We start from the raw sequence: 23,658 nt of genomic DNA, 5'->3' as shown, positions 1-23,658 counted from the left end.
CATTGTCCTCATCTAAAAAATCAGGGGGTTGGACTCAAAGGTTCCTTTGAACTCTAAATTGATACTAGGATCATTCTAAGTTGCAAGGAAGGTACTGATCTACCCTATCGGAGGAAATTTTCTCACTCAGGAGTCCTTTATATCAATGAAATAACGGGTATTTCTCTCCCTAGGTGGGGCAGCCAGGTAGTGCAGTAGATAGACTACTGGGCCTGGAGTCAGGAAGACTGAGTTGAAATCCAGTCTCAGACACTTACTAGCTGTGTGACTCTGGGCAAGTCACTTAACCCAATTTGCCTCAGTTTCTTCATCTGTAAAGTGAGCTAGAGAAGGTAATAGCAAACTGGTCCAGTATCTTTTTGCCAAGAAAATCCCAATCGGGGTCACAAAGAGTCAGACGAGACTGAAATGACTGAACAACAACAAAATCCACCCAAAACCTGGGTACTGTCCCAGGTGCTGGAGACTCAGAGAAAAAAAATAAAGAAGTCTACTTTGGAGCAGCTTATGTTATATTGGAGGAAGACAGTATTGTTAACCAGACCCAACCAGCCTCTAACCTGTGGATGGCCAGGGCTGAAGAGAGCAGGCTAGAGACAGGAGAGTCAGGAATCAAACAGAAGTTTAATTTCAAAGTGAGGGAAATGGCTTGCAAGCAAGGACACATGTGCCAGGGCCCCACCCCTAGTGGAGGGACTCGAGGCAGTGGGGCTGAACCTTAATTTATATACTTGTGGCTGGGCAAAGAGTCAGACAGTATAGTGTAGCAACAGTAGTGAGACACACCAGCAACAGTGAGGCAAGGTCGTCTAGTGACCAAAAGTCCATTCATAGCAGAGCTTCATGCCTGGGTCTGTGGGTGCTTGCCCAAACTCAGGGACCATCAGTTCCAGAAGGTGAGCCAATGCAAAGGATTGTTGTTATGCCAAGCTTGCTTGCTGGGTCTTAGCTCTGAAAAACAGGGTGTCTCCTAATATCTCGACAGTATATACACATTTAGGTAGAGGTAAAATAATGCACGGTTCATCTTTTACAGGGTAATTTCAAGGGGGAGCAGTAGGCACTGAGGAGAACAACAAAGATGGGGGCAGTACAGGATGAGAAGGTATGGGCCAATTGAGCTCTGTAACCAGCCTGAATGAGATCACAGGGCCATGGAAATAGGAATTAAATATAGAGTTTGCAAACCCAAGCTTCCCTCCCTTTTGTTGTTCCTCAGTCATTTTTTCAAGTTCGCATCCAGCTCTTCACGTCAAGAGTTCGTGGCCAACTCTTTGTGACTCCATATGGTGTTTTCTTGGCAAAGATACTGGAGTGGTTTGCCATTTCCTTCTCCAGCTCATTTTAGAAATAAGGAAACAGGCACAGCTAGGTGGCACAGTGAGTAGAGCACTGGCCCTGGAATCAGAAGGACCTGAGTTCAAATCCAGACTCATTCACTTGACACTTACTAGCTGTATGATCTCAAGCAAGTCACTGAACTCCGATTGCTTTGCTCCCCCCTCCAAAAAATGAAATGAGGAAACTGAGGCAAACAGGATCAAGTGACTTGCCCAGGGTCACACAGCTAGGAAGTGTCTGAGATGGGATTTGAACCTAGGTTTTCCTTACTCCAACTTCAGGACATTATGCCACATTGCCTCTTCTAATATCATATTCTTCTTGCTAAATTGTAAACTTCTCAGGATGTTGTATCATGTCTTTTCTTTTTTAAAGATTGTGTCTGAGTTTAAAATTGATAAAAAATAGAAGTATAGTCACTACTCATGGGCCCAATCATTACTACTAATTGGTAGGGGAGCTTTGATCTGCTCTGCCCCACCCGGGTGGGTTGACCCCTCCTTAGGCAACCTGGTATTACAGGCATTTGACGCAATGCCTGACTGCTGGGTGTTTTCTCATCTTTGTATTCCCAGCACCTAGTACAATGTCTTCTAAGTAGTGAGAAGTAAATAAACGTTTGTTGAGTTAAAAAGGGAATCAAAGGCCTTGAGTTCAAATCTTGCTTCTGAGGCTTACTACCTGCATGTCAATGAGCAAATCACTTAATCTGCTTGTCCCTCAGCTTTTTCTTTCCTATAATGAGGAGGTTGGACTTTATGGTCCCTTCCAGCTCTATATCAATGATCCTATAACACTGTTGGGGAGAGACCCAGGGGAGAAGGGAAGAGGCAGATGTAAAGAACAGTGGAGAGAATTAATGACTATTGAGGCATAGACTGAGGTGGGCATGCAGAGAGGCTGATCCGGGAAGGTAAAGTTTGTGAGGAAATGGGCTATAAGCTGTTGTATGTAAGGTTGTTGGGTGGGGCTTACAAGCTTGTTGAGTGACCTTAGACAAGTACTTTCCCCTTTCTTGGGTTTTCTTTTGGGTAAAATGAGAGGATTGGATTGTGTGATGTATAAAAAGTTTGAGAGACATAGTTTCTGGGTAATAAATCATTTTATTAATCATGCTAGCAATAATTAACAAAAGGGGATCAGTGACACTCTTGAATGCCAAAGATCCCTCATGGAACCCATGCAATGCATGACCCTCACTCATGGAAGAGTGGGTGTTCCTGAGGGTGGCAATCAACTCTGATTGATTACCAATTAATGAAAAGACTGAATATTATAATGAGAGGTGGGCTTATTCTAATGAGAGTCTGAGGGACATGACTGATTACTCAGTCTTGGTCAAAGAGACTTATCTATACCCACATTGCCCTGTCTAGGGTAATCGGAACAAAAGGAGGGAATCCACTTTTACCTAGAACTGTCTGAGTAAAACACAATGGACCAGAAGCCATCAATTCACCTAAACTAGTTTTCCTGGTGGTGTGGGGTCTGAACAAAATTGCATCTCTTTATCAGTCCTGCCCTTCAGAGACTGATTTCTAAATGAGAAAAGGGGGAACACCTTAGTCCTAATTCAATAATTGGCTATTAATATAAGAGAAAAATAATTGTTTCTCTCGATTGCCTCTAAAGGCTCTCCTGGCTCTAGGATGTGTGATAGATCAAGAATGAAACCCATCCTGTGAGCTAAAGGGTTTATTTTTCCAGATTCTTCTCTGGCCTTGAAAATACCAACAACACTCACAAGTTCACAGCATGTAGAGCAGGAAGATGCATCAGATATGATCATTTCTAGTCCAACCAACTTCATAGATGAAAAAACTGACACATAAAGAGTTGGGTGACTTTCTCAAGATCACATAAGTCATAAACCAAATTCAAGCTGCCTGGGCACTTCCTTCCTTGATTTCTAAAGTCATTTTAGTCCGATTTCCCTTCATTCAGACCCTCACAGGCTAGACAGAGAGAGGGGTGAATTGTCCGCATTGTCTCCTTGACCCCCCCCTCAAAAAAAAGTCCAGAGAGGGGCAGCAACCTCTCTGAAGACACACAGGTGTGGGAGGAGCCCAGCTTTCTGGACATGCCCTCACATGATGGGCTGCATTCACCCATCCTTCTCAACACAGACAAATGGACTCCTGACAGATTAGAATACTGCAGCTTTATTGAGTGAAACAAATTTTATTCTCAACTAGAGGTTACACTGGGGAGATAGGGATGGGGTAAAGAGTGAAGGGGTAAAAAGAGATGGGAGACAGGGAGAGGGGCAGAGGGGGAGGGGAAAATGGGTGGTTTATTTTTAAAAAAACACCAACATATTTCACCCTGTTAATAAGGGGGCTCCAATTCTGTTGTGCTTTGTACCTATTGAGAGGGGAAGGTGGGGTAGACAAAGAGACATTGGAGCTTGTGGTGAGACTTGTTGGCTTTTCTCCTAGGTCTCCTGGTCTTAGCTGAAGCAGTAGCTCTCTCTGAGTCAGTCTTCCTTCATTGCTTTTTCTCCATGTCCCCTTCCCTCCAACCCCATTTCACTGGATTGTTTTGGGGGAGCTAAGGATAAAGGCCACTGAGAGATAGATGTTTAGAGATTCCTTGGTGGAGGAGGAGGAATGAATTGGATGAGGTGGGGGAGGGGTGTTTGTGGCTTGGCTGGCAGGAGAGATAGTAAGAATTTTTTTTCTCCCAGAGTTGCCAAGGTCCTTAGTGCGAAGGGGGAAAGGAAGAGGACCTCTTAAAAGGTTCCCAGTAAGTAGCTCCCCTGCCTGACCCCCTTCTCCATAACCCAGACCTCCTAACCCTGAGAGCTGGGGAGGGGGCAGCCCTGCCACAGCCTCCAGATTCAGAACCTTCCTCCCACATTCTAAACCACAGGCCAACCTCAGCATTCCTACCTAGTTCCCTCTAGGATCCCTCAAAGGATTTACCTCTCAATGCCCCTCCCTAACAACCTACACCTAACATACACATCAACTATAGCCCAAAAGGGGAGATTTACCCAGGCATGCTCCATCCCATAGCAACACAGACGTGGTTCCCCACTAGAGACCCTGGTTCAAAAAGGAAAGAAGCTAGGGTATAGGATGGGGAAGGGCTGACCTGCAACCCCCAGTCCAACTTAAGTTCCAGCGATGATGGAGGGGGGAAGAAAGGAGGGAGAGGAGATAGCACTATCTCTGTTATCTGGGGACCACTGGGAAGGGAGGGTCAGAAGTCCTAGACTAGAAGGGTCTGACAGATAATAGGTGGAGACTGGACAGCTACTAAATCCAGGTCATATCCCTATAGTATTGAGTATCTCAGAGGAAGTCTCTCACTTTATACCTGTTCCAGTGAGCCCTAGTAGCTGGGAAGTGGGCTAGGAATAGGCAGGGGGTAAGAAAGGCTACATTGGATGGCAGTGGGGAGAAAGGAAAATAACAGCGCCCTGACAGTCACTACTCCCAGAGTCTACCAGCACCAGGAGGAAAGATCCAAACAGAGATCACTTGCCCCAGCAGCCTACATGGGGCCCCCAGGTCCTTCACCCTGAGCTAAATGAAAAGAATTTTAATCCTCCTACTGTCGTTAACTCATTGTGTAACCTGAGCAAATCATTTCCCCCTTTAGGGCCTCTGGTTCCCCACCTGTAAAAGTGAAGTTTGGATTAGATGAGCTCCAGGGTTCTTTCCAGTTTTTACTTTCTGGGGTTGTGTGTCCTGAGGTCCCCACAGTGCAATAGGGCTAGAGAAGAGACTGAGTCATCATCTCCTCTACAGAATCGATGCTGGGACCCAAGCAGGGGGCATAGGCTTTCAGACCCAAGCTTTAGCCTCCTCCCTGGTGGGATAGTAGTCCTGGGACACTCTCCCCTTGCCAAGCTTCTCCCAGCTGCCCAGACAGTGGAGAGGGAGAGGGTTTGGGGTGACATACCCCTGGAATCTGACCTGGAATAATCCCCATTTTAAGGCCACAAAATGCCCCAGGTTTTGCCAGCCTGGAGGAAGGGACTGCCTTGGGTCCAGCCATGGCAACATTGGCTTGGGTGCACACTCACATAACACACAGGTACGTGAATACACTCCTGTACACACAGAGATGTCACACATCTAGACACACACAGATGCTGAAGTCCATTCTGCTACATTCATCTCTTCCCCAACATCTTCATTAACCTCATCACCTTCCAAGAATCTCTCTTTCTTCCTTCAACTCCAAAGCATCCTTTATAATACCCTGTGGAGCCTATCTTTTCCCATGTGTGTACTCCTTTCATTACATTCTAAGTTCCTGGAGGGCAGCAGTTCTGCTTCTATTTTATCCTAGGGCCTAGCTTAGTTTGGGGGCATACAGAAGGGTGAAAATAGATATTTATTCCATCCATATTCTCAATCTGCCATGTGCCCAGGCCCTGCGCTGGTGGAAGGAAAGAGAGACAGACAGACACAGAGACAGAGAGATACAGAAAGAGAGACAGAGAAATACAGAAAGACAGAGAGATACAGAAAGAGAGAGACAGAGACAGAGAGCTACAGAAAGAGAGACAGAGGCAGAAAGATACAGAAAGAGAGAGAGACAGAGACAGAAGAGGAGAGGAGAGCAGAGGAGGGGAGAGGAGGGAAGGGGAAAGGACGGGAGGGGACAGGGGAGGGGAGGGGAAGGGGCAGGGGAGGAAGACAGAGACAGAGATACAGAGATGGAGACAGAGAGAGACAGAGACAAACAGAAATAGAAGACCCAGACTGTGCCCCCGAGATGCAGATGGTTTAACAGAATACTTGGACAGCAATACAGGACAGAAAGGGGTGACGAGATTTCTAGGAACATAGCCCTATAGCCAGAGCAGCAGAAAGTGAAGAAAGGAGTTCATTTAGAACAAAAGGATTGGGGAAAGTTCTGAGAAGAAAGGGCTAGTCACCAATGAGCTGCTAAAGAAATTGGCTGGCGATGATATGATATGAGCAACTCTAGAGCAAGTTTGTTCCTGCCTCCCATTTCAGCCACTCTGGCCTGGTCCAGCCCTCGCTGCTGTCTAAGGGGACTGCCTATCTTGTGCATCTTTTCCCAAGGCTTTTGTAGAAGGGAAGGTGTGAGAGGAAAACTGAAGGCAGTTTCACTGATAACCAAGTCTTAATCTGATTAGCCAGGTGTTAGCTGATAAGTAAGGGTCCGCTGATGGCTCCGGCAGCTAGCTGAGGAATAAGGTGATTAGCTAATAACTAATTAGCTGATAACTGAGATTTGCTGATAAGTAATGTTAGCTGATAAACTAAAGTTAGCTGATAGGAACACTTCTGGGTTGGTAATCCATTGGCTGATAACTAAGGTTAGCTGATAGCAATATGTTGATTAATAACTAAGGTGCTGAGTGGTATGGGGGGTGTGACCCCTTCTCGCAAGTATTTTACTTTTAATAGAATCATAGATCTAGAACAGAGAGAGACGTCACAAGTCATAGAGTCCAACTGCCTCATTTTTCAGATGAGGAAATGGAGACCCAGAGAGATTAAATAATTTACTGAACCTCAGTCCTCTGGTTTAAGAGCCAGTGTGCTTTCTATTAAGAGAGAATCCTTCAGCACCCTAGGCAATGAATCGCTAGTGGTAGAATTTCAGACCAATGTGGGTAGATATGTTGGGGTAGTGGGGCCCGCCCAACACCCCTCAAGTCATATCAGACACCTACTCAGCTAGGGATACATATATGTAGTATAGCCACAAACATACAGAGAGACAGATGCATGCTGAGTCACACACAGAGATGGATACATACATACGTTCACCTATGTGCACAAATACACACACCCAGGCCCACTTACTCAGAGGCCCACAAAGATGGTATGTGGTTAAAACTTCCACTCTCTCTCTCTCTCTCTCTCTCTCTCTGACCTCAGAAGGTTGTTGGAGGAGAGGAAAAAGAGGATTGGGTTGGGAAGCATTTGGTTCCTGAAGTGCAGGCCCCACTTCTCCTTTCTCCAGAACCAAGGAAAGGACTTAGAGGGAAAGATCCCCACAAACTTGGGCGCAAGCCAAAGATTGAAAGTCTGTCCTCCTACCCCCCCATCCCTGCCACAGCCACTGACAGTGAAGGGCAGCCACTGAGCTGACCTCTGCATCAGTACAAATCTAGGGGGTGTTTCTGGGGTTGGTAGTGGTATGAGGTCTGTTTTGGGTGGATTAGGCAGAGACTGGGGGAGGGAGGGCAGGCTATTGGAATTACAATAGATATTAGTTTCCATTAATGGAGCAGGGAATTATAGAAACTGGAGGGGTGAGGGAGACAGAACAGGATCCCTCCTACACACACCCCTCCCATGTCACATTTCATGGGGGGGGGGGTCTTAAACATAACTCCATTCCCCCATCTCTTAGTGTCCAGCCTAGAGAAGATGGGTTCAAAGTTACTTGTTACACCACTTACTCCCTCCCTCCTCCCCACTTCGATCCCGTTTGGCCCCCTCTCAGATTCCACCAAAGTCCAAATGGAGGCCAGTCCAGGGTACTATGTATAGATATGTTTAAGGAGAAGGGGAAGAAAAAGAGGCTTCTTCTGGTTGATGTCAGGGTGGGGGCTCTATACAGCTAACTCAATTAGCTGGGTGACTACCAAGGCATTCTGCGGATTACTCAGGTCTGGGACAGGGAGAGAAAGGGGGAAACTCCAGCCTTTGTTGGGTAACTTGAGGAAAGAAGCCAGAGAGCCCCAGGCTGAGATAAGGGATTTAGAGGATTTCTACACTCCAGCACTCCCTCCCCGGAATACTCTCATAACCCTTGAAAATTGAGTGTTAGAACCAGGTCCCCAGATAAAGCAAATACAATTGAACCCTCTCTTGTCTAAGGGCATGGGGGTAGAGGAATTGAGGCACACCCCAGGCAGGGCCCAGGCACTTGCTTCTATCCAGGTTAGGTAGTTGCCTCTGTGCCATACCTGGTGCTGCCAAGCTGCTGTTTAACCGTTAGGGAGAGCGGTAGGTAGCAGGAGGAGAGCAGGGAGACACACAGGGCAACGGGAGAAGAAAAGAAGGAAGAAGAGAATACTGCAAAAGGCCGCTGGGGAACACAGCCCAGCTGTCCTGCCACCAAAGTCCCTGGGGGTGGCTGTATGGGCAGGCAGGGGTCAGTGCTGTGCCAACCAACAACAATAGGGCAAGTCCCCTGTGTTTCCATGTTAAAGAAAGTTCTGGTAGCTCAGATAGAAACTTGTGCTTTAATATATATATGTATATATATAATGTGTGTGTAAGTGTGTGTGTGTGTGTATGTGTATGTGCACACACGTGTGCATCAAACCAGTGTCTCCAGGATCTCAGGAGATGGGCCTCACCCACACTCTCCTCCTTTGTTCGGCCACGACAAGCCCCCCCCTCAATGGCACTATGGCCCTGTCCCCCTGGGCACCCCGGCTGTGGGGGGGTCAGTCTTTGGTACGATGTAGACACTTTGGTGTGCCGGGGGGGGGGGCTGGGGAGGGGCATAGGAGAGGGTTGGACAGCGCTCATCATCTCAGCATTGCCAAGAGGAAGACAGCGAGGGGCCCAAAGGACAAGGGGCCAGGTGGGCAGGAGGCACCACTGCCAGGCATCACCACCACTATGAGGGAGAGAGAAAGGAGACACATAATGAACATTAGTAAGAGAATTCGTATATGATGAACAATGTGTCTATCTAGCCTAGAGAGCGTGATGCCAAGGGATTAAGTGGCCTAAGCAGCCTCCTAGGTCCCTGTCCTCCAGCCCCTCTCCTCCAATTCCTGACCCTTCTCTCTAGTGACTCTGAACAGACCCACTGCTTGTCTTTACTCAGACAAACATAAACACACACACATACACACACCTCTTTCTCTGCCACTGTACCCAGATTAGGGCCAGGCACACATAGCTAGCTGTTTAATAGTTACCCCAGAGAAACTTCTATTCTTAGGCCCTACTCTCATTTTTTGTGACTCTCTCTCCAGGATTACCATTTTAGGAAAGATCCCTGCCATCACTCACTGCCCTCATGCCTGGGTTCACTCTCTAGACTACTCCTCAATGGCCAATCAGACAAACTGAGACCTGGGAAAGACCTTAACTTAAAAAGACCAACATCCCCACTGCATCTGGGGCTGTCTCCAGTCATCCTGATTTACATCTTGTCATTGGACCCAGATGGTTTTGGTGGAGAGAGTGAGGCTGTTGGCTTTGCACAACCCTGCCTCACTTAAATCCAAGTCACTTGCAAGTCCTGACATCACCTTCCCCATGTTATGGTCTCTTCCAGAACAAAGGGCAAACAACAACAACAACAACCCAAGGACCTTTCCCTCTCCCCCTTTTCCAGCTTCCCTTTGCGTTGTCTTCTATTTGAATGTAAACCCCTTGAGGGACAGGTTTGATTTGTTTACTTGTTTGTGTATACCCAAAGTTTAGTGCAGTGACTGGCCCACAGTAAGCACTTAATAAATTTTCTTTCTTTCTTTCCTTCCTTCTTTCCTTCTTTTTCCTTCCTTCTTTCTTTCTTTCTCTATTTCTTTCTTTCCTTTCTTTCTTTCTTTCTTTCTTTTCTTTCTTTCTTTCTTTCTTTCTCTCTTTCTTTTTCTCTTTCTTTCTTTGTTCATTCTTTCTTTTCTTTCTCTTTCTTTTTCTTCCTCCTTTCTTTTTCTTTTTATTTAATAAAGACAGTTGACTGAGTCATACAAATCTGAATGCAAATTCATCAGACTTTCATAACTTCCCCTTAATTCTCCTCCGCCTCCAAGCCCCAAACCTTTGTTGGGGTCCACTTGCTTCCTAGGACACTCTCCCTTCTTCAGACTGACGTCATCGATGGCAATGTCTCCCAAATAACCTGAGCCTCGAACCCCTTCAAAGATAATCTGGTGGGAAATGGAATCAAAGAAAAAAGAGAAGGGGAGGTTGAGGAAGATACTGCCAGAGCAGAGGCTAGTTTTCCATCAAAGCCCTCTTCAGCAGCAGCTCCTTCTCCCATTGTGTTCAGAAGAAACCCAACAAAATAATAAGCAGTCACCAGAAATGAGAGACTCCTCCTGCATGGAAATACTTTGAGTCATTTCAGCCATGCCCTGCCTTAGGACATGGCTCTTCCCTATATCTTTGTCTTGGTAACCAGTATGCCCAGTGGTCGGGGGAGAATGTCCTTGCTGAATGTGAGGAGGGAGGATGGACCAGGACATTACCATCCTGGTACAGGGTCTTAACATATAGTGACTGTAGGAGTGAAGGAATGACATATTGTTGACCCTCAAAGTCATGCAGAAAAACCATCCCATACTCACCTGGAAAGGCCCACTGGGGTTGATGGGCACATGAGCCTGTTGCCAGGAGTTGCCCCTATTACCACTCAGGGACCATGCGTGGGTCTCCAGGGCCCCCTTGTTCCGGGATCGCACCAGAAGATTGAGAGAACCTAGTTGAGAGATGAGAGGGGAAGGAGGGATGGCCATCAAGGAACTATCTTTGGGGAAAAGGGTAGGTCTACATTCAGATCCCTTTTCCTCCTACTCCCAGGCCATGGGCACACCTGGTACGTGGAAGGAGTGGGGATACCCTATGTTCTCATACTGACCCAGAAGAGAAGGTACAGACAGGGCAGAGAAGATGTGGGGAAGAAGCTCTTTATCCTTGATAGAAGGAAACAGACTTGTTAGTGTTTGAAAATGTGGTTGACACCTGGATGTTACCCTCCACCAGGGTTCATAGATAATAGACTGAGAGCTGGAAAAGATCTCAGAGCTCAAGTCGAACCCCGTCATCTTACAGATAAGTAAATTAAGGCCCAGAGAAGTTGGGGTCACATAACTAGGTGGTGAAGTGGATATGATGCTGGAGGTGGAGTCAGGAACACTCGAATTTAAATCCAGCCTCAGACACTAGCTGTGTGACACCAGGCAAGTCACTTACCTTCTCTCTGTAGGGTGGGAATAACCATAGTACCTATGTCTCAGGGTTGTTGTGAGAATAAAGGAGACAATGTTTGTAAAGGACTTTGCAAAGGTGCCATATGCATGTTACCTTTTACTATTATTATTAATTCTATTACTAATACTACTACTATTAGCTCTTACCATTATCAACAGTAAATTTCTGAGAGAGGATTCAAACCCAGGTCTTCTACATCTAATCCAATAAGTTAGAATAGGAATTTTATTTCAACCTTAGATAGGAAGAGACCAAAGGAAAGAAGAGCATAGGGAAATGACTCACAAATAAAAGGGTGGAGTATGAAGCGAAGTTCCCCCAAACAATATTTAGTTAAGGAAAAAGAATATGCCCCCTCCTCTCAACTTAAATGCAGTTACAATCAATCTGTGGCTTAATGTAAAGGAGTTTGTCCCCTAAACCTGCTTGCTTCTATGCAGTGAGATCCCAATTACTGAGATTAATGAATCCCTTGAAAGGGTTGTATGTATTCAAATTTGCACTATTTGAAGTTATGTGTATTTTATTTTTCTCCTTTAGGAAGGAAACAAGCATTTATTAAGTGCCTACTACATGTCAGGAACTATGCTAATGAGGCTTTTTTTACAAATATTATTCCATTTGATCCTTACAGCAACTCTGGGTTAGGTGCTATTCTTATCCCTATTTGACAGTTGAAGAAACTGAGGTCTGCCTAACTCCAGGTTCTATCCACCTAGCTGCCTCAGCCCTAGGAACAGAGGCCAGAGGACTTCTGGTCCACTTTACAGATGAGGAAACAGACCAGCTAGGTGGCACAGTCAAATTGGACCTGGAGATTTCATTGTCATAGCAAACTCCCAGTACTAATGCAGATGGTCTCTAACTTATAGTCTTAGAGAGAGTAGCCTAGGACATTTAGGAGTTAAGTGACTTGCCCAGGGTCACATGGGTAGCATGTACTTGAAACCAGCTTGCTGGCTCTGCTGGCATCTCTCTATCTGCTTTGCCAATCTAGCCTTTAATAGCTTAGCGAAAGCTCCTCTGAGAAAATTCCAGCCTTGTCTACAAAGGAAAGTTGTGTGGGTAACCAGAAAAGCACTGGCTTGGGGATTGCAGCTTTAGAGTGGGGAGGGAGTTCAGAAATCCTCTAGTTCAATCCCCTCACTTAATAGATCAGTGATTTGCCTGAGGTCACACAGGTGAAAGCTGGAATTCCAGCCTAAACAATCTGTGGATGCCTCATTCCCTCTAGACTAGGGAACCAGAGGTAAGTTACTTAGTCTGAGTCTCAGCTTCCCAATGTGTAAAATTAGGGGGCAGAATAATAGTGCTCGCCCTATCTACCTCACAAGGCTGTGGGAGGAAATTGCTTTGTGAGATGCTATAGAAATATGGGTTGCGGGGGGCAGCTAGGTGGCGTAGTGAGTAGAGCACTGGCCTTGGAGTCAGGAGGACCTGAGTTCAAATCTGGCCTCAGACACTTGACACATGTACTAGCTGTGTGACCTTGGGCAAGTCACTTAACCCCAAGTGCCCTGCCAAAAACAAACCAAAAAAATAAAAAAATAAAAAAAAAGAAATATGGGTTGCTATTACTAGTGGAAAGAAAACACTGTACTGGGAGTCAGGACACCTGGGTTTTGGGAAGAAAGCTCTCAGCCCAGCTTTGAAGGACTCTGCCCCTTGGTGTCAGTGAGAAGAGAATGACCCCTAACGACCTAGAACAGGCCATCCCTTATCATGTTCTTCCTGATTGTCAGAGCCCGATCCTTAGCTCTCTTTAACATCCCCTTTCCTTTGGAATCACAGCATATTATAAAAAGCTGTAAAGGACCTCAGAAATTAGGTGGTCCAACCTCACATTCAAGCAATGGGAAAGCTGAGCCTCAGAGAGGAGGAAGCAACTTGTCTAAAGTCACACATCAAGTTCATAGTGGAGCCAGTAATTCAAGTAAGTGTTTCTTTGAACCCCCAAGTTCAGTATTGTGTCCACTGCCCATTTCCAGATGGCAGGGAAGACAAGCCTGGGGGTAACAGAGCCCAGGACTCACATGAGGGGGAGGGATGCTTCCCTGCTTCCCCTTTCTTGGGGTAGCTCAGCCATCTGAACCCTCGGACCTGAGCTGCTGTCTTGTTGGGGTACGGACAAAGGGCTTGAACCCCAATCTGGCTCTATCTAATGGTGGCACAAGGAAGAGGTTTGAGGCGGGACCACTGTCCAACTGGTGTCTCTCCCCAGCCTTTTTAGCATCAACCCTCCTTTGTATTGTTCCCCCATGAGCTCTTTCCGCTCTCAGCTCCCCCTCCCATCATCTAAGATTGAAGAAGAAAGAGCTGGCGCTGAGGGATGGGAAATCAATCATCTATCGGAGAGGGGCTGGCTCTGGTGCCCGAGCACTGGGGCTGGCATTTACATGGCGCTGCCCACAGACAAAGCCACACCAGCTGGGATGCCAGATAGGCCCCCTCAGGGAGGAGGGGGCCGCCAAATGTTACCTGCCTGGGGATGAAAGCAGTTGGCTTTAATCTGGCTGGGGTGGGGAGGGAGGGATGTTAGCTGTGGAAAGACACACAAAGACCAAAGACAGCTGGTGCCCTGAAGCTGCCAGGCTGGATAGGGCATGAGTGGATGGCAAGCTTAGGGGGACAGGAGAAATAGCTAGGGACTTGCAAAATGAGGAACTCCACAGAGATTGGAGGCAGGGTAAGAACTTTGCAGACTAGAGACTTTAAGGAGGGAGAAGATACTTCCCCTTACTCCATCCTGGCAGCCACAAAAGATAACATTGGAAGGGGTGGGAGTGCCATGGTGTGATGAAAAAGAACATGGGTTTTGAAATTAGATCCTAAGTTCAAATCTCATCTCTATTACTCATTGAAATCCTTACTGTGCTACCTGGCTGTGTGACCTTGGACAAAACTCTTAACTTCTCTGTGCCTCAGTTTCCTCATCTGTAAAAATGGAAAGCTCTGATGATAACCTTTGGGGTCCCTTTCTTTCAACTCTAACATTCATATTTGGGAGCCAAGGGAAGAGGAGCACTCTCCTGATCAAGCACCCCTAGCTTTAGGGATTTGTCCAATTCCAGCCCCTACAGAGGGTCCCTCCTGCCCACGAGAGACAACCCCAAATTATAGTTTCCCCTCTCGTATATAGTAATGTATGTATGTATGTAGATACGTATACACACACACACACACACACACACACTTCTCCCCATCATTACCTTCCCTCTGATCCAATCCCAGTCCTCACTTCATTAGTTCCAGGTTGGGAAATTAGTCTCTGTTCCCCTAGATAACGATGGAGTTCCCACCCTGGGTTATTGACCCTATGGTTCTGTCTCTGACCCATGCCCCCAGGGTTTAGATGTTGGAGAGTATGGGCTTATCAATGCCCCTAGCTCCTCTGAACAACTAATTTTACATCTGTTACCCAGAAATTCATTACGACCAGACCCAAATTTCCTGCTATTCCTGGTTCCTGGAGTTACTGAACTCTGCCATTCCCCCAGTGTATGAAGTAGAGCGGCCTTTTATTTGCCCTGAAATGACCTTATTTAATATTTGCCTCCTAGGCAGATTTGGTATTTCTTCATCCATCTCAGACTCCAATCACTTCTCCCTCCTCCTGCCCCAAAGACTACCTCGACTTTCCTGCTTCCCCCTTCCCCTCCTAGAGACACTGAACCCTTACCTCCACCTCTACCAGAGGGAACCCAGAATTCCCTTTCCTCCCTGATCCTTAGACTCCCTTCTCACTTCCCAATGATGGTGGACCCCCCTGTGGAGCTCATACATCCTAAGGACTCCAGGGACTTTCCAGCTGCCCTGTAGCTGAACCCTTAGGATCTCTGAGTCTTTTCATTCACCCTATATATTAACTGCATTGTCTTCTCTGGTTACAGTATAAGCTTCATGAAAGCAGAGACTGTCTTCTTCTTTCTATCTGTATCCCCAGAATTTCGCACCAGATTTGGCACATAGTAAGCACTTAATAAGTGCTTTTTTATTCATTTCTTCATCTCCTGTCACTATACGGCCATTGATGCTATCTCTACCTTCATCCTGCTAACCTGAACAGGCTTCAACAATCTTTAGATCAATATTTTCTCACCCAGCTCCTGGCTCTGCAACTTACTATCTGTGTGACATTGGCCAAGTCATTTCCCCTAATCTATCCCTCAGTTTCCTTTTATAAATGAGAGTTTTGTACTAGATAATGTCAAAGGTCCCTTGAAGCTCCAACATACTGTAATCTATGATCCCAAGGAGGACTATGGCATAGTAAACACTGGAACTGGAGTCAGCATCCTGGGATAAAATCCCTTCTCTGACATTAGCTGTGCTCAAATGAAATAGTGTATGTAAATCGCTATCCATATTTTAGTTATTATTATTCTATAAAGCTATGAATTCAACAGATAAAAAGCTGTAATAATATTCTGTGTTAATTATTCTCCCAGTTCCTGAAGCCCAGGGTGGAAAGAACAGGATGAAAGAAAAAGAAAGAAAGAAAGAAAGAAAGAAAGAAAGAAAGAAAGAAAGAAAGGAAGGAAGGAAGGAAGGAAGGAAGGAAGGAAGGAAGGAAGGAAGGAAGGAAGGAAGGAAGGACAAATAAGAAAGAAAGAAAGAAAGAAAGAAAGAAAGAAAGAAAGAAAGAAATAGAAAGAAAGAAAGGAAGGAAGGAAGAAAAAGAAAGAAAGAGAAAGACAGGAAGGAAGGAAGAAAGAAAGAAAAGAGCCAGTTTTTAAAATTTAAGAGACAACTAGGGATGCTCAATGGGTAGAGCACTGGACCTGGAGTCAAGAAGACCTGAGTTCAAATTCAGCTTCATAAATTAAATACTTGTGTAACTCTGGGAAAGTCATTTAACCTGTCTGCCTCAATTTCCTCAACTGTAAAATGGGGATAATAATAGAACCTATTTCTCAGAGGTGTTGGGAGGATCAGATGATATATTTTTAAAGTGCTTTTGTGGACCTTAAACCACTATATAAATGCTAGCCATTATCATAAGTTCTAAAAAAAATTAGGACCTTTGGTCCTTTGGTAGGTAAAGGTTTGTGGATTTCACAAAATTTTGTGGATTTTTAAACTGGTGACTGGCAAATGCCACTGTAGTCAAATCCTGACTTTGTTATTTACTACCAGTGTGACCTTGGGCAAGTCAGTTAACCACTTCCTCCCACTCCAGCCTTGGTTTCCTCATCTGTAAAATGAGAGGATTAGACTAGGTGGCCTCTCAGATTCCTTTCATCTCTAGCCCTATGATCCTATGTTTAGAAGAGGACCAAGGTTCCCTCTGGATTTATGATCCTATCCATGATGTTACAACTTTGACCTTGTCTTCTTCTCCTGCATCTTCCTATGTCCTTTGCCCTCACAGATTTCTAATCTTGCTCTCAACCAGGGTTGAACACAAGCCCCCACCACTCAAGATAACCACTTTTAGCCCTCTGAGGGAAGGCCATGTGGCAACTTTCTCATCACAGTCCTGAAATCAGTACACATGGAGCCGAGACCATCCCTCCCTACTCCAGCTCCTGCCCCAGACTCACCAATGTGCTTCCCGTACATGTGGTAGAAGAAGGAGACACAGTAGAGCTTAGCACTGATGTTATACAATGGGCTCACAAGCCTTGCCCGGTCCCCCAACTCCCGGGGCCTGGATGTCTCAATAAACATGTAATAACCTTGAGAAGAAAGAGGGAAGAGATTGCTCACCACCACCTCAAAGTCCTCCTTCAGAATTTTCCCAAAGATCATCCCCCCCATCTGAGATGCCCTTCCCACTTTCTTTCTATCTCTTCCCCTTACACCAAAATCTGCTCAAAGATCCCCTTCTCTGAGAAGCCTTCTCAGACTGTATACACCCGAAGACCATCTCTCAGCATCAGCTGGATAGCTCCCTGAAGGCTGAACAGTGCCTCCTCCCTCCATGCCTCTTCCCCCTTCTTCCTAGCAGCACCAAGACAGCATGGTACAGTAGAAAGGGAACATTCTATGGAGCCAGAGAACCTGGGTTCAAATCTACCACTGAAACTTGTTACCTATGTAACCTTGACAGGTCATTAACCTTGCTGGGCCTCAGCTTCTTTAACTGTAAAATATGGAGGCTGGACTAGATGTCTCTGAGATCCCTTCCAGCTCTATATCTTCTGAATTCTCTGTCCCCCCTTCTTCCCTCACTCACCCTCTGGAGTCCCACTTATATCAGTTGGGGGGCCAGTGTTGGGGGAGCGTTTGGGGTTCTGGGTGAGGGCATTCTGTCGAGTCCAGTCAAAGTTGTCTGCCCGATCCTGGGTGTAGCCACAGATCTTCTCATCCTCAAAGTGGCAGGTATTATCTACGGGGAAGAGTCAAGAAAGAAAGAGAGGGAAGATGTACATAGAAGGAGAGGAGGGAGGCTGGAGAAGAGGGTCAGCTGCTGTCATTGTCCCTTCTCTGTTTCCAATCCAGTCGCCCACTCTCAAGTCCTGTTTGACCCATAGTTCAAGCAAGCATGTGAATGAACATGTTTCTACATTTTTAGGGCTAAACAAAACCAGGCAACAGCACCTAAAGGAAATGGGACCGCATACCTAAAGGAAATTGAGTCAGCTATTCCCCTCACCAGCTCAGGAGGACAAGGAAAGGGCCACTTGGAGGCAGGGATAAAGAGAGAGCCCAAGTCAAGGGCAGGGAAAAGTAGGGCAAACATAAAACCATACCTTTAGATTATAAGGCCTGATGCCAATGTAGGAAGGGATGAGACTCTCCCATTAATAAAGTCGTGCTCAGCTCTAATCTTAGTGCCCTGGGTCTCCTCTTCCCAATTGCTTGCTGGGTATTTCCTCTTCTCTTCACCCAACCCTGACCCCTTCTTCGATCTCTTGGAGATAGAGAGAAAATCCATTCTCCCCTTCTTCCCAGACAAATTTTCCTGCTTCTAATGAGAACCTGAATTCAATGCCATTCTGACCTGGGATACTCTCACCACCACCACCACCAGCACCACCACATCACCAGGGAGGTGTCAAAATGTGCTCTTGTGAAAGAAAATGAAAGGACCCTCACCAGATAGGTTCGGAGAGTTGGTTGCTGAGAAAACAAAACAAAAACACCAAGTTAGAGCCTTGTGGTAGTGATACCATTGTAAAGATGGGGGAAGGGGGGTTGGTAATGGGGCACTTAGAAATTAAACACAAGGTTGGGCTAGAACCAGTGCCTGAGGGGAGAGAGGGCAGGACTGGAAAGGTTTCAGTACATTTTGACAAGAAATAAATAGCATGCAAATCAAATGAGATTCGAAACATTATGCAAATCCACACGCTTGCCTGCATGTGTGAGCAAATAAGTCCATGGCTCAAACATTGTATGTATCTGGACCTCAAAGCTGATCAAAAAGACCTAGCTAGCCTGATTCTATTCCTGTTCCCAGAGTCAAGCAGCCTGGAAACAGGTTTGGGAGGGGTCTGCCCTGGGGAAGATGCTACTCTGGAGAGAAAGATACTTTCCAAGCAGAGCTGTGAGTGTCTCCAAATAGAGCAGGGGAAATGGAGTAGCCTCCAGCCCTCTGGAAAGCTGAGGGGAAACAGTACTTTGGGACCAAAGAAAGGGATCTCCTCCTACCCCGTTTCCCCCATGCTCAGTCCCCCAGCCACCTACGCTCCATGTATCGGATAATGCGGGCAGCCATGTCTCCAGCCCCAAAGGTGGTGATGGGTGTGAGGCGGACCTCATAGCTATGGGGCACCTTCAGGTCAGTCAGTATGTATTCAAGCAACTGCCCCTTCTCCACTCGGCGAACTGGGATTGGCTTCGTTACAGACGTCCGAAGGCTTAGCTGGGGACATAGGCATTAGGGTCCCCATCAATTATGGGCTCTTGAGTCCCTTCTCCCCTTCCTTTCCCCCAACCCACATTGGCCCCTACTCTCCAAGGATGCCCTCAGTGCCATGGTATAATGGAGAAAGCCCATGGTTTCATACACTACCCTTATTTTTCTTTGTCTTTGTATATTGAAATGTTTGATGAATAAATTCATAACAAAAATATAAAAATTAAAATGAACAAAGCATGGAGAAATTAGCTCTCATAGAAAATGAAATGAAATAAAATGAAATAACAACTAAAACTGCAGAACCCACTGAGCATGGCTCTCATTAACTATGGGGGAAAAAGGAGTTCTGAATTGGAAATCTTGAGAGCTAAGTTTGAATCCAAGCTCTACCATGAACAAGCTGTGTGACTAGGCAAAACACTTCCCATCTTTGGGACTCCATTTCCTCCTCCATCCAAAGGGGATAATAAGCCCCAACTCAGACTACTACACTGGATTGTCATAAGAACTAATGAGACAGTGGATGCACCCAGTTCTATAGAAATATAAAATATTCACCCTCTTACCTGATTTTGATTCTCTTGCAACCCTAAAGCCCAAGAGGTAAGAGCTGGAAGGGACCTTAGAGATCACTCCTCATTTTATAAATGAGGAAATTGGGGCATGGAGAAATTAAGCGACTTTCCCAGGGTCACACAACTAGTAAATGTCTAAGGCAAGACTTGAACCTAGCTCTTCCTGATTCTAAATCTAGTGTCCCATCCACTATGCCATAATAGGTGAGAGAGCTTAGTGTGTCTGAGCCCCTTTCACCAAAATCTCAAAGACTAAAGACAAGCTCTAACTTCATTCTCTTTTTTTGTTCTCTTTTTAAATCATTTATTTAATTCTGAACCTAAGAAATAAAACAAGCATTTCTGTAACATGGTAGGATACCAAAAAAGATGATTCTATGGCCAAAACCCTTTGTCCTGTGGAAAAAGCTGGTATACTCTCGCATACACATATCACTGATCTTTCCAAGTTCTTAGATTAATAAGCAGCCCAGGCCAGGACATATCATTTATATTAGTCACAATTGAGGGAGTGTGGGGTGGGATGAGACATATACCAGGGTCCCCAGAGTTTGTGCAGTCTTCTGGACTCTGAAAAGGCAGATGCCAACGTCAGGAGATACATGTTGGTTTATCTCACTGCTTTTTGGTCAGTCTTTCCTACTCCTCCCCCCACCCCCAATCCCATGAACTCAGACATCTTTCAACACCCCAAGAATCATGGGACACAGTCACTTTCCTCACTCAGTCTCTTTTTTAAAATTAAAATGGGACCAGTGATTTTATTGACTTAGAGAACTTCCAATGAGAAAACTCCCCATACTAATGGAGAGCAGCACTCCAACTGGAGAGCCAGGTTGAAATTCTACCTCTGATAATATATCTATGACATTGGGCAAGTAACTTCCCTCTAAGCCTCAGTTTCTTCATCTGTGGGTGAAAGTGTTAGACCCACGCCAAATCTATTATCTTATGATCACAAGCCTTAAAGAGTTTCCTGGGGACACTGCAAGATTAAGTGACTTGCCCAGGGTCACACAAGCTAGTATGTGTCAGAAGTGGTACTCTCCCAACTTCTTAACGAGGATTTTGGGGAGCACTAGCTCCACTGTCCAGTCCTATATCCTTGTGAGGATGAGGACATTCTCTCCCATCCTCATTACACCCCTTGCCTCCTCCTCTGCTAGCCTGTATGTCTCCAGCCCACCTGGCGGATGTCCAGCCGGTAGCTGAGGACAGGATCCACGGCGTCCGGCTCCTTCTGCGTCCACTGAAGCACGTAGGAGTAGTTCTTGGACAGCTTGTGGCTGCGGGTGGGGTTGGGGGTGTCGTAGTAAAACTCCGGGCTGTAGGCTTTGGCTGAGAGGGTGGGTGTGTGGAAGGGGGTTTGGGGCCATGGGGGACAGGGAAGGACAAGGTAGAGACAGAGGAGGAGAGGGAGGAGATTGGGGTGAGACAGAGAGGGGATAGTTGGGGGATACAGAATGAAGAGAGAGGATAGTTGGGGAGACAAAGAAGGAAGAGAGGGGATAGTTGCAGAAGGTTCCAGGGGAGTGAGGAGGAGAGAGGAAGGAAAGAAAGGACATGGTAAGGAGAATCAAGAGGGTAGAAGGTGAAATGATTAAGAGGAATCGAGAGAAAGGAAGAATAGGGGAGACGGAAATGAGAGGGGAGAATTGTGGGGAAACAGGATATTAGGTAGAAACAGGGAATGGAGAGAGGGAGGGAGAGACAGAAAGGGAGTAAAGGAGATAGGGAGGAGTATAGGGAGAAGAGGGGAGAGGGGAGGGAGGTGGGAAATGTCACAGGGGCCCTCTGGCTGGTGAAGGGTAGGGAGGGGAAGGGATGAGGAAGGTAACCAGTGATCTGAGGCCCCAGTCCCTCAACCACTCAGGGTGTTGGACACCCTGGAAGGTGTGTGGGGGTAAGGGTGAAGGAGAATATTCCCACAACTGCTGGAGGTGCTGACCAGACAAGGGGGTAGGAATGGGGTGAGGCTGGAAGTTGGAGGTGTGGGAGCCGGCACACTAGATGCCTTTCCACAGAGTTTAATGCCATTTGAGCATAATGTCATTATAATGCATTGAATCTCCTTGAAGGGAAGATGTAATGGAGGAGTCTGGAATGCCCCCAATACCCTGTAACTCTCAATTCTTACAATCCCAAGGATATCACTTCCCTCCCTCCCCAGTCCCTCTATACTTCCCCCAACCCACCAACCCATATGTCCCCATTTCTGTTGAAGTCCAGGCCAGCAGCCCAGAGACAGCACCCAACCATTCCAACCTGGCTTGGCAGGGATTGGGTCAGAAGGTTGAGAAGACAAAAAGAAATGGGGATCAGGGCTGCAGGAAGAGAGGGGAGGAAGAAAAGGGAAGACTAGGTGAGAAAGGAAGGGAACTGTGGTAACAGGGAGGGGGGAGAGGGAAAGGGCCTGCAGAGATAATGTAGGAGAAACAGGAAAAGGCTGGAGGGACAGGAGGGTAGAGGAATAGGGATGAGGTAACACTAGGGAGGATAGGGTTACCATACACCCAGGAGCGGCATAGAGATGAAGAAACACTGGAGAGAAGGGAAAGGGAACACCGAGGGATCTGGACGGAACACTGGGGAGAATGGCGCTGGGAACTGAGGGAAAGAAGGAGGCTGGGTTCACTGTGGAGAGAGGGGAGGGACCCGCGAGACACGAGGGAAGGAGGAAGAGGGAAGACAACTACGGGACAGGATAGGGAACTGGAGGGCACTTGGCAGGGGCTGAAAAGGAAGAACTGGAGGACGCTTGGAAGGGAAAAGGACAGAAGAGGGAAAGGGGTTGCACTGGGGAGAGGCTCGGGCATATAGGGGAGGGGGGAGGAGACTGGAGATACCAGGAAAGGGGCTGGAGCACATTGCGGGCAGAAGAGACGGAGGTGGGGGACACCGGAGGGGACTAGAGAGATTTTGTGAATAAAGTGGCCTTTGCTACGAAGTAATACGAAGTACAAACTAAAGCATCTGTTGACTGACGGACCAGTGAAGCGTCCACCTTATATTGTGGAGAATAACCTCCTGGAAGCTACTTTTGCTGCTCAGGTCTGGAGCTCAAACCCTCGGCATTTGACCTGCAGCTTCCATGTAGAGAAATAAAAAAGGAAGGGGTGACCGGAGATGAGCACTAAACTCTCCTCCTCTGGCCAAATGGTCCAAGGCACCTGGGGGGAAGGTGCTGATGGAGGGGGAGGGGCTGAGATGAGCAAAGGACCACTTAGTAGAGCTGGACTGAGATTAAACTGGAAAGGGCAATGTGTAGTGAGTGACAGGGAGAGACAAGGTTGAGAAATAGGAACCACGGCCGGGAGGTGAGAACTAGGCTTAGACACAGGGACTGGGCTGAGAGGTCAAGACCTTGGCTGAGGGATGGCGATTGGGCTTTCGAGACCAGGCCTAGCGGCAGCCCTTTGCCAACAAGAAACAGCCCAGGTTGAGAGGAGGGCGAACCAGAAAAGAGGACACCATTTGGGGAAGAGGGACAGGTGAGGGCCACTCACCGGACACCTGGAAGAGGCAGGAGGCGGCGCCCACATCGTTGGAGATAGTGCACTCATAGCTGCCGCTGCTGTCGCGGGTGAGGGGGTCAAGGCGCAGCTCTGCGTGGTCTGGGGCTTCGTTAGGGGGAGCGGGTGCCGTTGGCAGGAGGTGCCCATTGAAGCGCCACACAGCGGAGGCGATGCGCAGGGGGCTACCTCGAAGCAAGGTGCAACGCAGCAGTACAGGTCGGCCCAGGGCCTGGCGCACGTCCTGGTTGGTTGGTTCCACCACTGGAGGAACTGGGGGAGACCGGGTAGGAGGAGACACACCACAGAGTCAGCAGGAGTCCTCCTCCGTTTCTCCTTGCTCCTCCCTCTCCCCAAGCCAGTAGACTGGAGGGGATTGGCATAGGATAGGGGTTGGGGTTTCCTCTAGGAGGACATACGCCGGCTTCAAAGTAGAATCTGGGGCTCCCTGAGAAAGTGACAGCCTATATATCCATAGCATAGGAACCGATACTCAGGCACTCATATACACAAATGCATGTATACAG

General features: G+C 47.0%; 1 protein-coding gene across 1 annotated transcript in view; it reads right to left on the bottom strand.

Moving 5' to 3' along the window:
- Window positions 1–8,818: 8,818 nt before the first annotated feature.
- Window positions 8,819–23,658, bottom strand: part of MDGA1 (MAM domain containing glycosylphosphatidylinositol anchor 1) — an 84,353-nt gene continuing 69,513 nt past the window's right edge. The window contains exons 9-17 of the mRNA XM_036768721.1: window positions 23,126–23,404; window positions 20,806–20,957; window positions 18,870–19,047; window positions 18,279–18,302; window positions 17,416–17,568; window positions 16,781–16,915; window positions 10,595–10,725; window positions 10,066–10,174; window positions 8,819–8,910 (exon numbers count right to left, since the gene is read on the bottom strand). Coding sequence (XP_036624616.1) covers window positions 8,819–8,910; window positions 10,066–10,174; window positions 10,595–10,725; window positions 16,781–16,915; window positions 17,416–17,568; window positions 18,279–18,302; window positions 18,870–19,047; window positions 20,806–20,957; window positions 23,126–23,404 — 1,253 coding nt within the window. The remainder of the gene's footprint in view (window positions 8,911–10,065; window positions 10,175–10,594; window positions 10,726–16,780; window positions 16,916–17,415; window positions 17,569–18,278; window positions 18,303–18,869; window positions 19,048–20,805; window positions 20,958–23,125; window positions 23,405–23,658) is intronic.

Source organism: Trichosurus vulpecula, chromosome 7 (genome assembly GCF_011100635.1).
Source record: "Trichosurus vulpecula isolate mTriVul1 chromosome 7, mTriVul1.pri, whole genome shotgun sequence".
NCBI classification, from domain to species: Eukaryota; Metazoa; Chordata; class Mammalia; order Diprotodontia; family Phalangeridae; genus Trichosurus; species Trichosurus vulpecula.
Note: the sequence above shows the minus strand (reverse complement) of the source record. Positions and strands in the feature narration are given on the sequence as shown.